Source organism: Frieseomelitta varia, unplaced genomic scaffold (genome assembly GCF_011392965.1).
Source record: "Frieseomelitta varia isolate USP_RPSP 00005682 unplaced genomic scaffold, Fvar_1.2 scaffold_364, whole genome shotgun sequence".
Lineage (NCBI taxonomy): Eukaryota > Metazoa > Arthropoda > Insecta > Hymenoptera > Apidae > Frieseomelitta > Frieseomelitta varia.
Window position 1 is genome coordinate 75,757 of NW_025110106.1, and position 14,884 is coordinate 90,640.

Below are 14,884 nucleotides of genomic sequence, written 5' to 3' on the forward strand. Positions count from 1 at the left end.
AACAGAACTTTGTCATTGCTATTAAATAAAAATTATTTTTATTTCTATCATATCATAGCTTATTTGAATTGTCATTTACTCTTGATGAATTTAAAATTGTAGTTTATTCTTGACGTTTGTACAGCAGTCTAACCTATTTAATAAATGCGCGTGCGCAATATGGAATCATACCTCAATGCTAATTTTTTAACAGTCGCTTTGTCAAGAAATCTTGAATGTACATTGGGAAAGAAGTTTTTGATATTGAATAATTCATTTGTACGATAATTAATACGCAAAGTGAAAATATCTTAATAACGATTCTTTCAATTTTTGGAGCCATGGCTGGCATTGTACCATTATCTGGTAGATCTGGAAGAAAACAATGGACACTGCATGGTAACGCAACAATTTCACTTTCTATCTCCCGTAGAAGTTTATGATTTCTATTTATTTTGTTTAATTCAACGCCACTGTGGACTGATTTGAACAAAATGATATGATATTTTTCTAACTATGACAAACGATCAAGAATTCTTCGGATTTTTAGAAAAATATCAATTAGATGCTTTTGTTCTTTTTCGCAAAAACAGACTTTGACAGTTATCAAATCAAAATAAACAATGATTAATAGCAAGATTTCAATGTGAAATATTACCAACTCATAAAAGTATGTGCATGAACAAATGAGTAAAATCCAGTTGATAAAACTATAAATAATAAAAAGTATTTTGTTTTAAATAAAGGAATAATAAAATGATAGTTCAATTGCATAATTTCAGATGGACCAAGAGGTTCTCTTAGAAGATTAAGATCTCAGCTAGCTGAAGATGGTTGCCCAGAATCTCAAGTAGTTTTAGCAAAACAATTGTTGGAAGAAAGATGCGGTAATGATGCAAATTCTTATTTATATACTATTAAATACATTAAAATATTAATATGTATTTTAATATAACTTATGCATTTAGATTTAGACGTTGACAAGGAAGAAAATGCAAAGTTAGGTGTATATTGGCTTACAAAGGCATCGGAGCAAGGGAATTTGGAAGCAACAGATATACTTAGAAAATGTTTAGCCACTGGCCGTGGTATAACGCAACATAACTATTATGATGTCAAAACTTGTCTTGACATGACTCAAGATGAGAAATTAGCTAGGAGAGCAGCAAGAGAAATGTTTACCAGGTATGAAAAAAATTAAATTTGATTAATAAAATAATAAGTATATATTTATATGTACGTGCATAATGTATTTTACATTATGCAGTTTGTCAAATGGCGAGGATTTTATCACAACAGAGCAGCTACAAAAACGTATGAAAGATATAGCATCAAATTCATCCAGTGATAACTATTCTTGTTCGAATAATGTAGTACATAATAACTCACAAAAAGATATAAATGATGTCTCAACTAACAACTTTCCTAAAAATGAGCTTCCTGATGAATGTACATCTAAAAAGGATGAAGATAAAGAAAACAATGTCCACGGTGAGGAAACACACAGAGTAGTTATTACTTCGATTTTTATTAAAATTTATTTGTTTATAGAATTACATTTTTTAGATTGGATGGATCATCAAGGAGAGAAAATAACAGAAGCAGCTCTTGTTTCTGCTGCTGCTAGTTATGCTCGTGGTATGCTCCCAATAGTTTCACACGCACTGTGTATGATAGATCCATCTCAAATGGCATTAGATACTATACCGCTGCTACAAAGGCCTCTCATTCATCCCCTTGCATCTTTGAAACGTTTGTATATTTGGTTGATTGAAACGCTAGGTCAAAGGGGAATGTCAATTAAGAAGATTCTCTTCACATCGAATATACACATATTGTTACTTCTTTTACTGTACTCATTATTTGGTACAGAAAGCCTCATACTTTTCGTACCAATGGCTCTATATTATTTATCTTTCGTTGTTATGGTTATCGCTACTTTTCAAATGTTACAACGAAAACGCGAATTCAATAATTTTCGTGTTTGGTCTGGCTTGTTCCTCAGTTACTCTGGTGGAAATTTAAATCCCGACGAAGCGGAGTATCAATTTTGCTGCAATAATCTCAAACCTTATGGCCATTTCTTCCTTGCTTTACTCTTAAATCTAATGATTTATCCTATCATAGCTCATCAATGGACACCTCAGTCAGAATTCACTATTATAGCGGTTGCGTTGACGCTGATAACATTGTTAAACTTTATATGGAAAGATTCGTCCAAATTTCCGGATCTTTTAGCTCTCTTCAGTTTCGGTGTCCACGTTTTGGCGAAGTATCCGTACGAAACAGATATCGTAGTTGCCCAGGGTTGGAGATTTTTAGACATAAGAGTCCCAACGTTTGCCTCGTACGTTGTTGGTAACGGTATCGAATTTTGTTTGAACTTTCGTGCAGTTTTTTACCTCCTAATCCCGGCAGTGTTTGCAAAAATGGCTGCTCGGGATAACTGGCGAGGAACCTATCAAACTTTGATACCGCATTGTGTTACTTTAAGTTGGTGGCAAATAGCGATCTTTAGCTCTCAAGGTGCAACGTGGTACGGCTTAATTAGGGGTGCTCTCGCATTAGTTGGTATGGTCCTCTTTTTACCACTTGCTGGATTGGCTTCTATTATTTTGCCAATCGTAGCCGCTGCTAAATATTTGTCTGAAAGCGATTTAGCAATGAGAATAGCTGTAACTACTTTACTGGGAGGGATGCCATTTCTTGCCTCTTGGTATTTAAGGAAAACTCGAACGCCTAAGCTCAATTGGATAATTACCGTTGTACAGGTAAACATATCGACGTTAAATAAAAGAACGTTATATTACAAGAGCCAGAAGTTTTAATTGCTATGAATTTTACAGTTGGTCATGGGTATCAGTGCTGGCATGTTTTTATCATGGCCAGTGATAATGGAGTACAAACAAGAACCTGACACGTACGAAGGTGTTTCGTCACTTTCATGGGAACAATATCAAAATCATTGTCATCAGCCTGCATGGGAAGAGCTGTCGTCCAAGGCACAGGTGCAAATTCAATGTGCCAATTTGGAAGGAATATTAATTTCATGGGAAGGTTACGTAACAAATGTTAGGCTAAAATCAATAAAAAATAATATCGCGGCAATATTCGACAAACTGCCTGATAGTATTAGAGATGTAGTTAGTTGTATGTATGGAGAACCGTATATTAACAGTTGTGGCTCAAGCGGCGAGTTGAGGCAAGAAAAGTGCAAGCTTTTCGCGAGCGTTCAAAGACGACGAAACAAATGTCACTTTCCCGCTTGGAATAAGTACGAATTTGAGATTACAGTTAAAATGAAGAGTGGTATGTGGGGGAACAATGCGGAAATTTTATTGATCGCGGATCACTCTTTTACCAATTTTAGTTTGAATATATATCCAGGCGATAAAATTTGGTTTTCTGGTACATTTCTGAACGATGGTTTAGAGGACGAGTCGTTACTCGGTGGATCCGAGCCTCATATTGATTTGGAAGAAATTGGTTGTCTCGCATGTCATTCTATTAATTTAAAATCTTATAAACGTTATAAATATCACATAACGATTAGTTCGATTTTAAGCGATCTTTATTTAAGTGTAAAAACAGTTCTGAACTTTTTGTTGAATCCTATCGTAATGTTTAAATAGTCGCATCTTGTGCGACTATACAATGTATGAAATGTACAGTATCAAGCGTTCTCTCGAATATTAAGATAAAGTTATTTACAAAGAGATAGTATCCTGAATTTCCTTTCAAAGTATTACCGAGACATATTAATTGAAAGACTTTGTAAAGAAAGGAAACGAACGCAGCAGAAAAAACAAAATTGAAAATGCAGAAAGAAAGAATTTATAGTGTTGTAAATATTAAGTGTCAGTATTTTTCTCTAAAAAAAAAAAAAAAAAAAATGAGTTTGGTTAATTATATAAAAATATTCGGGTTATTTATTTTTTTAATGATTAAATTCGAAATTATTGTTTAAATGTTACATTAGATTTTTAAGAGTATATTTTTTAACTACTTTTAACTATTATCTATGAAAGGAAAAACATATTTTGATGTTACCAACACCTCAGGCATTAGAATTCATTAAAAACTCATCAAGTATCTACGTCAAAGAGTACACTTATACACGTATATTTTAAGATTGATATATTTTCGTAAGTATTACTGCCAGTAATAGAAATAAATGCGCTTAATATTTTTCTATTCCGTTTTCGGAAAATCGAAAGAGGTAGAACTTTTCGATTTTATTTTAACTTAATAGTAAAATATTACAACTGTTTTTGAAATGCTAAATTTTTAATGAAGGACACATCATTCGCATTCACGTCACGAATTCTATCAAATGTTCAAGAACGATGTACGTAGTACAACAAATGTGATGTGTATCTGTATTGATCTTTCATTTCTTAGGACTTAATACCTTCACATAAATTTATGAAGCTCGACGATATTTCGAAAATTAATTTAGTTGAAATATCTTTCCTCGTGTAAATGCTATGTGAATATTATATGTACTTGAAGAAGTAGTAAAGATATATACATGTATGACGTGTAGGATTGTTAAATTGATGTTAAGTGTTTAGATTTTAAAACAATTAAAGAATCTTATAACTGTCTAAAAGAGATGGCAGTTACTCTATATATCATATCAGGACAATAGTAAAAGATTATAGCAGAAACAAAAGACAAATATAGATGTGCCTTGATGTTTTCTGTTCAAATAAATACTATTATTTATACTATTATTTAATATAATATATAAATACTATTATTTAATAAAATATATTTTAAGAAGCAAAAATACTGTCATTAAATGCTTTGCTTCAGTTGCTTATAATCTTATAGGAAATATATTTTAATAGAAAATATTCGTTTTTACTTACAATTTTCTGTTTTTTATAAGGTAAATATTTTTTACACAATTTAATTTTTGTATTTAATTTTTGTATTTGGCAACGAGTGATGTACATTATTTTCACAAATAATAACATTATGTTTCTTAACAATTGTTTATTTCAAGATTTTGGTTCCCTTTATCTTTTGTATAAAACCGAATTGTACAGCACGAAATCACTATAACTATTCCACATTGATAATTTTTATATACAAATATAAAATCTACATCAGTAAAATCATTTCTATTATATCGAATCCATAGACGTAATGATAAGTCAAAGCGAGAAAAAACGCTCTTGTAGAAATCGATGATTATTTTTTAGAGTTCGTTTTTCTATCAGTAATGTAACGTACGATATTTTGCGTTAACAATGTGAATTATAATGTTGCTTCAGAAAACTTATTCTTTTACTTTTATCTCTTAAATTTATTGCAATTATCGCATTTTTTCAAACTAAAATTCACTTAAGGAATAATATGTTTAATTCGTACGCGAATAATTCAACTTATTTCTAAAAGAAATTTATTGCAGCAACTTAAGAATATGAAAACTAATATTTGGTAAAGGAACTTTGTATTATTCATGACAAACATTATTAGAACTATAATAGCGAATGGCGTAATTGGACACGTCTTATGATTGCTGCAATTATTTATACATTATTATGACAGTTTTATCCTTTGTTGACATATTTTCGTCAAAATATCTCGTAAACAACGTTCTCAAAATCGAAGATACCGTGAATGGATATTTGTTACTCTAACATTAAGGGGAACAGTCTTATGAACACGTTATGACTACACCTTATTTTTTAAAGAAAGAATATTCAATAGAAACAAAAGATTTAAAAATGGAATAATTCATAAAGCACCGCGATTTAATAAAATCGTTTCCTGCTATTTTCTTGATGTTTCTGATACCACATAATACCTATTACTACACAGGCGATTAATGCAAGCGCTGCTATAAGCATTAAAAAGAAAAACATTATTCTACTAAATGCAGATTGTTTTGGGTCATCTACGTGTTCTGTAAAAAAAGAAAAAGAAAAGAGAATTATAAGATTAAAACGATTACAAGAATTGATTTTGTCAAATATATTTCTCCTAGCATTTATTACATACCTCGAGGTGCATCAAAATATGCAGCTGATGGCAAAATATTCGATCTATCTTCTTGATCTCTTGGCTGGAATTGAATATAATGTATTCTTATAAATAATGGTGTAATATAATATTTAAGAATCGTTTGAAGTACTTAAAACAATCGTTTGAAGTACTTAAAACAAAGAATACTACTTACATCATCTGGTAAATCTAATTCAAATAAACGAATGGATAGTATATCATGATTATCAGATAAATCTCCTGTTGTTGCCGAAATTCCAATGTAATATCCTGTAGGCAGTTTTATGTCTTTTACAGAAAAGCACTCCTTCCATGCAGCTTTGTTTGAAAAATCTGTGGAAACTACAATAAAAAGGAGATGTTAGAAATTTTTCGCAAAAATATCTATACAGATATTGTATTTTATATTTACTTTATGCACATTAAGCTGACTTATTTCATGCTTATTACAAATAAGGAATAAAAATCATATATAAATTTAGTTAAATATACATTTAATATAAAAGCAACTATTTTTATACATTTATTTCATAAAACTTCATGCAGATTTGTTAATTGTTGTTTAAATATAGGTATTACGGGTTCTAATTATTTACTTGTAATAATATTTTCAACGATAAGTGAAATGAAGTAAAATAAAAAGATGATATATGTATAATGTATGAAAAGATGAAGAAAATATCACTTGCTGAAATAGAGGCACTCCATGATGTAAGCCACGAGGCTTCAGGGTAAGACCTTACTGTAATGTCAATTTGTAGAATACCACATAAAATGATAGAATACATAGAAAGCATAACTATAAACATCTATTTCAAGAAAAGATCAACATGAATATTTTTAATTACACGATTGCAATTCTCTCTCTCATTCTCTCACTCCCTTTCTCCCCCTCTCTCTCTCTCTGAAGACAATCAATATTAAGCCAATGTGAAGTTATCATTAACATTAAGGATATTAGTTGAATACAAATGAATGAAAAGGTTCATTTATTGGTAGAATGCAGTATTGAAACACTCTTTCACATAATATGTAATGAGATACTATACACAGTTATATGACAACATTTTTTGTCATGCCTAAAAATATTTTGTTTTTACATGTACTTACCAGTTAGTGTATCTCTTTCATATCTCACACCAATATGTGTATCATGTTCTAAATTTCTAAAGTTTGCTTCACAACCTGCAATTTGTGTATGCGTTCCATCGCGATCGTGATCATAATGCAAAGAACCATTATTAACCATGGCAGAAATGTAAGGATGTTGGTGCTGTAAAATTCAAAATAGTCATCACGACTTTAACTTTTAATTTATAATGCAAAACTAAAATTATTTCATATACATACATTGTGTGGACCATTGTGATTACTATATGTATCTAAAATTATGGCCAATCCCTGGAAATAATCTTGATTTCCAAAGACAGGACCTGTTTTCATTCTCTCTCTTGCATACCAAATAACAAAACCATCGCCAAACAAATCTTTTCCCTTTCCGTGAACTTTAAAATGAACTTGGAGCTCCCAATTTCTTACATGACACGGCTAAATAAACAAATATCAGGGTAACCATTCAATTAGGCTGCGGTTGCATTGTCTTGGCAGTTTTTAACTAAATAAAATCTTTCACGTGAGACGAGTTGGAACATAATTCTCAAGAATTTTGTTTTCATTAAATTGTTAAACATCTCAAACTTACGACTGAATTCCATATGGCACCCTGTTTACTCTGCAAATCTGGAGTTAATCTTATATAGTTATTTGTCACCATTGTACTACCCGTAAAATCCCAGTAGGGTATTGTCATTCCAGATCCTAAATATGTATTAAAACGTTCACATGTATTAATTCTTATCTACAAAACAGATTTACACTTTGCCTTTGTTATGGCTTTTCTTATTAATATAACTTTTTCATTCTAATGTACATTTACATTTAAAGTTATACATAATATAAAATAACATAAGGGATAAATAATAAAACGCAATAACAGTCATCTAATTAAGAATACAAAAATATGCACGTCATATCACATCGCACTAGAAACTCGAAGTATACAAAATTCACAAACCTTGATATGGTCTGATCAAAGAATGTTCTCGTTTCATATAGTCTTTTGTATTCCATTCTGCTGATACTAATTCTAATACACTAATTAATATCCAACACGGTATCACATTCATTTTGTATATTTCATATGGGCATAACAATAGTTTAAATATTATAGTCTCTACGTTGTATTTTCCGACAACTACGACGCGTAATTTGTAAAATCTACCGGAATCATCGTCGCATGATCTTTGATATCTTGAAATTAGTCACTGAAACAGTTCAGTTAATAGTCAAAATTCAAATATTTCTTCAAGCTGCGTCTAGGGATTTATATCGGTAGGAATCAGCGTTGCCATGCGACTTTTAGTTACAGAACAGCTACATGAAAACTGTGAACGATGATTCAAATTCGATTAATACTATTTAGGTTTCATTATGATTCTTTCTAATACCAAGATACCAAGAAACACGTCTTTTAAAGATCATTGGAGTTGAAGACAATTGAAAATATTAAAATATTTCTCGATCTGTTTATCGGTCACGTACGGACGATATTTGTGTGCATTAAAAATTTAAAGAACTTGAATATTTGCGGAACGCGCGAAACACGCGAGAAGAGAATGCAGAATACCCATAAAGCGAGATATGGTATATTTCACGATGACTTTTAAGTTTCGATTTTTCGAGCATATTATGCAAATCGTAACTTACAGGTTAAAATGAACAGATTGACACAAGTATGCATAATATAATGCGGTATTTCATAAAACATAGTTTTGCTTCTCGTTCCACGAAAGCCTCGCAACGCGGCAACGATGGCAGCGCCACGCGACACTGCGTGTTGATCTGTGCTATTTGTCAACGGAATTTACCGCTAGTATTGGAAGAATAAGGTACCGGCAGCGATCGTGTGAATGCGTGTACAGTTAGCGTAGCGTATATTTTTTCCTCGGAAGGTGTATCCCCCCCGTCGGATCAGTTACGTAAAAATCTCGATCCAATTACAAAGCCCAGGAGGGATAGCGAGGATAAATTCGTATGAGTGGCCGAGTGGCTGTTCCGACGTGATCTCGGCGCGTGCGTTTACACGATCGCGGTAATCAAACGGTATTATTACATGGCGTCTCGTGTCGATTGTATCGCCGCGTCGTTCGACATGTTTTCCGAATAACATTTCACGCTTGGTTACGTGCTGATGTTGTAAGTGGCCGGGAGAAAGAAAACGAAAAAGAAAAAGAAAGAAACGACAGATAGAGAACAAAAAAGAGACGGGAAGAAGCGATCGAGATATATATACATACGTATACGTATATCTGCAGGTATATAGGTAGATAAGCAAGGTATTGAGATAGACAAACTCGATCTTCCGTGATTGAACGGTGGGGAGCTTGTCGCGTTTACGTGGGCGAGGGTGGGTCTGCGAGAAAAGGGCGTGGAAAAGCGATCACAACGACGAGTTAAATAGGCAGGACGTAAACGTACGCTAACATTATGGGTAAGACGCCAAAGAAGGCGACCTCTGGGGGCGATGAGAGGAATTTGTACAATTGGAGACTCAAGGCAACGACCGCGCCACCAAATCCTTCTGAAACTAGCTTGCACAAGAGACAGCGCGAATCCACGATTTCGAACAGGTTTGTAAAATCAATCAGCCCAATGAACAGCAAGTTTATCCATAGTTTCTCTGTTTAGCCTTCCGCTTTGTTAGTTTCTCCTTTTCTCTCATTCTTTCGTCGTTCTCGAGCCCCCCCTCCTCCGAGATAATCGCATCTTACATGCAAACAATCTTTCTCGCTCGTATTTTTTGCGAAGAAAAAGGTCGACAGACACGCGAGTAATTTCTTTCATCGTGCATTCCCCCTCCTGCCGAGGATAAAGCGGTGGGCAAGTGTCACATTTTTACCAGGAGATAACTACCGATGTTTTGCTAATATTTTGTGAACGAAGACCTTTTACTTTACTTAGTGCGAATTTCCGAACTCTCGCGTACTTGGTTGACTTTGCACGCGTGCAAATTGAAAGACACGGTTTCCCAACAGATTTTATTGGATTAGAAGTAACTGGAAGTTGGAACTAACTGAAAACGAAATGGGCAAATAAAGAGGAAACATGTAGGTTTGTTAAGTAAATCGGTAAGGGGAGAAACTTTGGTGTAGCTGCTTTGTCAAGTATTTTTTTTCTTTTTTTTTTTTCTTTTTTTTTTTGGATCAGTACCTCTCATCACCTCCAGAATTTCTAGTTCCGTGGATTATAAATATCCGTATGATTCTTTCCTAATGATTTTGAACGTTACAATACTTTTATTTCAGATCTAAATTGAGTACCTTACAGAAGAAAGTACCGCATAATCCAAGGAAGAACTTTAAAGTGAGTCTCATAATTTTCTCAAAGTTTCTTTTTTGAAAATGTTTTTGTTGACCGCCCTGCTAAAAAACTATGAAAAAATACGTTTGTTATAGAAGAAAATTGAGACGTCGACGAAATTTGAGCTGACCCGTATTGCAAAACTAACCACAGACAATTCAGATAGAGCGGCTGGAAGCTCGAAGAAAAAGAAATTAATTGTTCCAGAAAGGAGCGAGGAATCAGACGCCGTGAAGATGCAGCCAGAATCAGAAGAGGCAGATGCAAAGCTAAACCCAACCGTAGAAATGACGTCCACCAAAACAGATAGTTCTCAGGATGCGGAAGAATCTGATAAGAAGTGTGATCATGCTACTGGCAAATCTGTTTCAGTTTCAAAGACACAAGAGGATTTAGAGACGCAAGAGGTAAATAATGAAACAGTAGTTGAAAAGGAGGAGTCTAAACGCCAAAAGAAAGTGAACAATTCTGATAAAAGTCAAGAGGTGGAGGATTCCGAGGAGAGCAATTTAAATTTGCAGTTCGAAGTGGAAGACAATGTTGAAAACACAAGTACGGAAACGACGAACGATGCAGATTTAAAGAAAGAGGACGATGAGAAATGCTCTTCTGAGGCAGAGGCAACGAAGAACGACACGCAAGAGAAGGAAGATCTGCAGAGCGAGTCACAAACCGAGACGGAAAGTAATTCGGTAGACATTCTGGAATTCACGACGTCGGAGATGTCAGAAACGTCGGAGACCCCGTCGCAGAGCGAGGTTCAGAAGGAGAAGGAAGAAGAGAAGGAGAAACCCGAGGAAGGTGCGAATAAGAACGCGTCGTTCGTTTCGTACGATCCTTCGATAATGTTGAAGGACGTGCAGATCAAGCTGAACGACTGTTTGAAAGAGAACTCGAAGTTACACGATACGGGTAACGTTAGTCATGGTACGTTGAACCAGCCGATGAAGGACATGTCCTTCGGAAAGACACTGAGAAGCATTTCCGGGCGACGTTCTCTCAGCAGAATGCGTCACGTTACTTTACGCGAGCATAGGTACTCGCCGAGTGACTCAATGTTCGTCAATACGTCGAGCGCATCACTGCCGCCAGACGAAACGATAGACTATAAGATCCTTCGTTACAGCAGCAACTTGTCCGACACGCTTTCAACCACGAACGGTAGTCCAGTCGACAGAAAGCGAAAACAGGACGCCGAGGACTGGAATTCTATCAAGAAGCAGAAAATAGAAGCCGAGAACAGCTTGTTACATAGTCCCATCAGTTTGTTGAAAGGGTTACGCAAGCCTATACAAGTCTCCACGCCGGTCTCCGAGTTGAAGTTTCAGTCCGATAAATTGGAGCTGGACGAGAATAGTAAATCGGCGAGCGAAGGTAGCAAAAAATGGTGTGTTATCATGTAAAAATTATCGTCGGAATCTCCAGCGTCGATCGATGAGAAAGAATTTTTATATATTTTTGCACGCGAAGGAAGCACGGTTCGTGTTATGCCATGCGTTTGGATAAACATGCCTAGGTATATACATGTTGTATCGTATCGTATCGTATCGTATCGTTGAGTTAAACCGGAGAATTATATTTCTTCGATAAGGCGAAATTTTTTTTTCATTTGTTCGTATAGGTTTCTACGTTTATTATTATTATTTTTTTTTTTTCATTTCTTCCACGTTTTCTTTTTCTTCTATTATCGTCTTAAACAATTGGCTAGTGCTTTGTTTCTCTGAGACAAAATGTTTATGGTATTATAGTTTTTCTAAAGCATTTCTATTCTTTACACGAGATACGTATTATATTATAAAACAGTGTAATTCCACACGACAGAGGCTCATGAAAAGATATTGCATTCTTAATGAATAATCTTTTAAACTTCGACTATATATATTATATGTATATTATTAAGTACGTCTTATATTTGTCACTAGCAGTTGAGTATATTTTATACGAACAACAGAGTGTAATTATATAAAGAAATATGTAATGGTAGAATCCGTCATCCCATCACTCGAGAAGCTACTTCGCAGACTATATTTTTCAAGTATGCTACGTGTACTCCCCTCGTGCATTGTATCAGCCACATCGATCGATTCTTGATTATGTAGATACATTCGAGTCGTTAGAGAACGTATCTTCGTTCTGTTCGTTTTGTTCGCTTCAGTTTCAGTTTAAATATCGCAACAGATTATTTTACTCCATTGACGTTACAAAATATATTTTCTCATATTACTAGACGTAAGTCGATTATCATCGTAGGATACCTACTTAAGAAGAATAAGTTTATGTTTCGATAAAGGAGACAGTCAAGTCAATCGGAAGTCCAAGGATATTGTATAAAGAAGTACAATATGTTGTTTGCCCTGTGCGTCCGCAATGTCGAAGCAATTCTAGAGCTTGCATTACATTTTATCGCGAGATTCACGGAAATCTCAAGTTAGTAAGACTGCAATGACAATTTTACTTATTTACATGCGTAGGATTAAAAATGCGGTTTGTTGCGAAATGGCTCGTATTTTATGGACAGTACCTGCGACGAAGTTGCTGTTCCCATTTTTCTTGAGGCGTTGGGCTCCTAAATTAACGACGATTAAACTTTTCTTGAAACAAATTCACCAAGCTACGTTTCACACAGGTGAAATTGCACGACGAGTGCTACAAATAAATATGTATATTCTGTATTTATTCCTGAACGTTCAAGAAAATACCAATAACGATTGTTTCTCGATTTGCACGAAAGAGGAAAAGAAAAAAAAAAAAAAAAAAGAACAAGAATAAGTTTAACACGTTTGCCCGCGCGAATTTTTATTGGAAAACGCAGAGCAGTGTCGTGATTAATTAAATCAAGATCACTTTTCTTTCCGTCGCGATGCATTGTTTTCTTTTTTTCTTTGAAAAAATACGATGTCCTTTTTGCGACAGTAAAAACGCGAAACACTATTTTACGACACTGATTCACAGATACTCAAATTTGCCAATGCATGTCGATAACGGAAGTAGCGGAGTAGTTCGAAACGATTTCGAAGGAAACATTGCGAAATGCGAAACATTTGCAATTGATGTTTGTTAGATATGGTTGTAAGTACCGGAGAGTCGGACAAAGTTATTACATGTGTCGCGTCGAGTATGAATCTGTCGAGCGTTGTTTCGACAGTTAGGTTCACGTTTTTATTGCGGTGAATATCCACGTAATTCCCGGAACATAAATGCACACGCGTACAGTATTTTTTTCTCCATGACGTTCTTTCTCACCATGACGATCGAACAACAGAAACATTCATCTTCCACGTAGAGATTAACACGTGTTTCGCGTTTCCAAAAACTGCAACTGTTGAAAGTTCATCAGAGCCGAAACGTGTGTGTAACACAGCTCTACGCACTTTTCTACTTGTTACATCCAAACGAAGAAAAGAGAAAAAACTAAAAAAAAAAAAAAAAAAAAAAAAAAAAAAAAAAAAAAAAAAAAAAAAAAAAAAAAAAAGAAAAACAAAAAAAAAAAGAAAAAAGGAAAAAAGAAGAAGAGAAGATTGAAAACCATGTATGAATAATGTATATAGAAGATATGAAGATTTATAATAAACCTTGGAAATCTGAGAGGCCAGTCGTTACGGTACTTTAACCTTAACCTCGGGCTTTTATTTTATAGCTGCAGACGGGATCGAGAACAGGAAGCAGGTTTTCGTATCTTTCGAGGCGAGATTCCTTACAAGCGTCAGCATCTCGACGGTGTGCGTCAGAGATTCCTCATTGGACGAAGCGCACTTCCTCATTTGCCTTTTTTTTTCCAGCTTTCATTTCGCTCCAAATCGCTCCAAACGTCCTCCAAAAGTCTCTTTGCAATTTCAAAAATTTATCACAGAGGCAAATGAAAAGACAGACAAGTGGGAATTAGTACAAAATGAGGTGTATGTATTTAAGTTTGTTTTTCTGCCTCTAATTCTGACAATTCAAAGAGAATTGACGATTTATATTTTTTAATTAAATAGATCTTCGAACGCAATATTGAAAAATTAACTGTAGAGAGATAGAAACATGCTTCTCCATTGCATCGGTTTACAATGGTATAAACTGCGTCTGTAATCAGTTTGTGTAAAGTGAGCATGTATTAGCTCGTCTATTTATAAAGTGAGTATAAGCATGCTTGTTAACTCACATTCGTAAGTACACGCCAGACTCGATCCCATCCCTCGTTTCCAAGTAGACGATTCACGACAACACAGCCGCAGGTGAGTTACTTCGATACTATCTGCTTAAAAGATAGTTCGCTTAAGGGAATTAGCTAGCGTTCCTTCGCGAGTTTGCTCAGGATAATCAATTTGGAAACGTTTGAAACGCGTACGGGCTGTTGTGCTTGTTTGGAGAGACTTACACCTGACTTCGTTAAGAATTTATGGCGACTTGGCGTTAATCGTCGCGTTAATCGCCGACTCTTAGAACCACTGTGTTTATACTAGTGCCGTTTCCTGCTAATCGTCGCGTT

The 14,884-nt window shown here is 34.6% G+C and overlaps 3 protein-coding genes across 6 annotated transcripts; 2 read left to right on the plus strand and 1 right to left on the minus strand.

Annotated features, from left to right (window-relative positions):
• The first annotated feature begins 123 nt into the window (after positions 1 to 123).
• Positions 124 to 3,695, plus strand: LOC122530907 (wolframin). Of its 3 annotated transcripts, none has more exons than XM_043658301.1 (6): positions 124 to 378; positions 762 to 866; positions 948 to 1,164; positions 1,247 to 1,470; positions 1,531 to 2,750; positions 2,826 to 3,695. In XM_043658301.1, exons 1-6 carry the CDS (start codon positions 321 to 323, stop codon positions 3,609 to 3,611), a joined length of 2,610 nt encoding a protein of 869 aa, XP_043514236.1. In that variant the 5' UTR covers positions 124 to 320; the 3' UTR covers positions 3,612 to 3,695. The 3 variants fall into 3 exon arrangements, with proteins under 3 accessions (XP_043514236.1, XP_043514238.1, XP_043514237.1); XM_043658303.1 differs by having other exon boundaries at positions 1,564 to 2,750; XM_043658302.1 differs by having other exon boundaries at positions 126 to 378; positions 1,546 to 2,750.
• Positions 3,696 to 4,897: 1,202 nt separating this feature from the next.
• LOC122530912 (vesicular integral-membrane protein VIP36) lies at positions 4,898 to 8,324 on the minus strand. The gene is made up of 7 exons (XM_043658322.1): positions 8,069 to 8,324; positions 7,697 to 7,812; positions 7,345 to 7,542; positions 7,105 to 7,267; positions 6,170 to 6,336; positions 5,992 to 6,055; positions 4,898 to 5,896 (listed from the first exon to the last, which is right to left on the minus strand). The coding sequence occupies exons 1-7, from the start codon at positions 8,178 to 8,180 to the stop codon at positions 5,745 to 5,747; spliced, it is 972 nt and encodes a 323-aa protein (XP_043514257.1). The 5' UTR covers positions 8,181 to 8,324; the 3' UTR covers positions 4,898 to 5,744.
• A 554-nt stretch (positions 8,325 to 8,878) lies between these two features.
• On the plus strand, positions 8,879 to 13,812 carry LOC122530910 (DNA ligase 1-like). 2 transcript variants are annotated; one of them, XM_043658312.1, is made up of 3 exons: positions 8,879 to 9,683; positions 10,359 to 10,416; positions 10,512 to 13,812. In XM_043658312.1, the coding sequence occupies exons 1-3, from the start codon at positions 9,541 to 9,543 to the stop codon at positions 11,814 to 11,816; spliced, it is 1,506 nt and encodes a 501-aa protein (XP_043514247.1). In that variant the 5' UTR covers positions 8,879 to 9,540; the 3' UTR covers positions 11,817 to 13,812. The 2 variants fall into 2 exon arrangements, with proteins under 2 accessions (XP_043514247.1, XP_043514246.1); XM_043658311.1 differs by having other exon boundaries at positions 8,881 to 9,683; positions 10,509 to 13,812.
• The last annotated feature ends 1,072 nt before the right edge of the window (positions 13,813 to 14,884 follow it).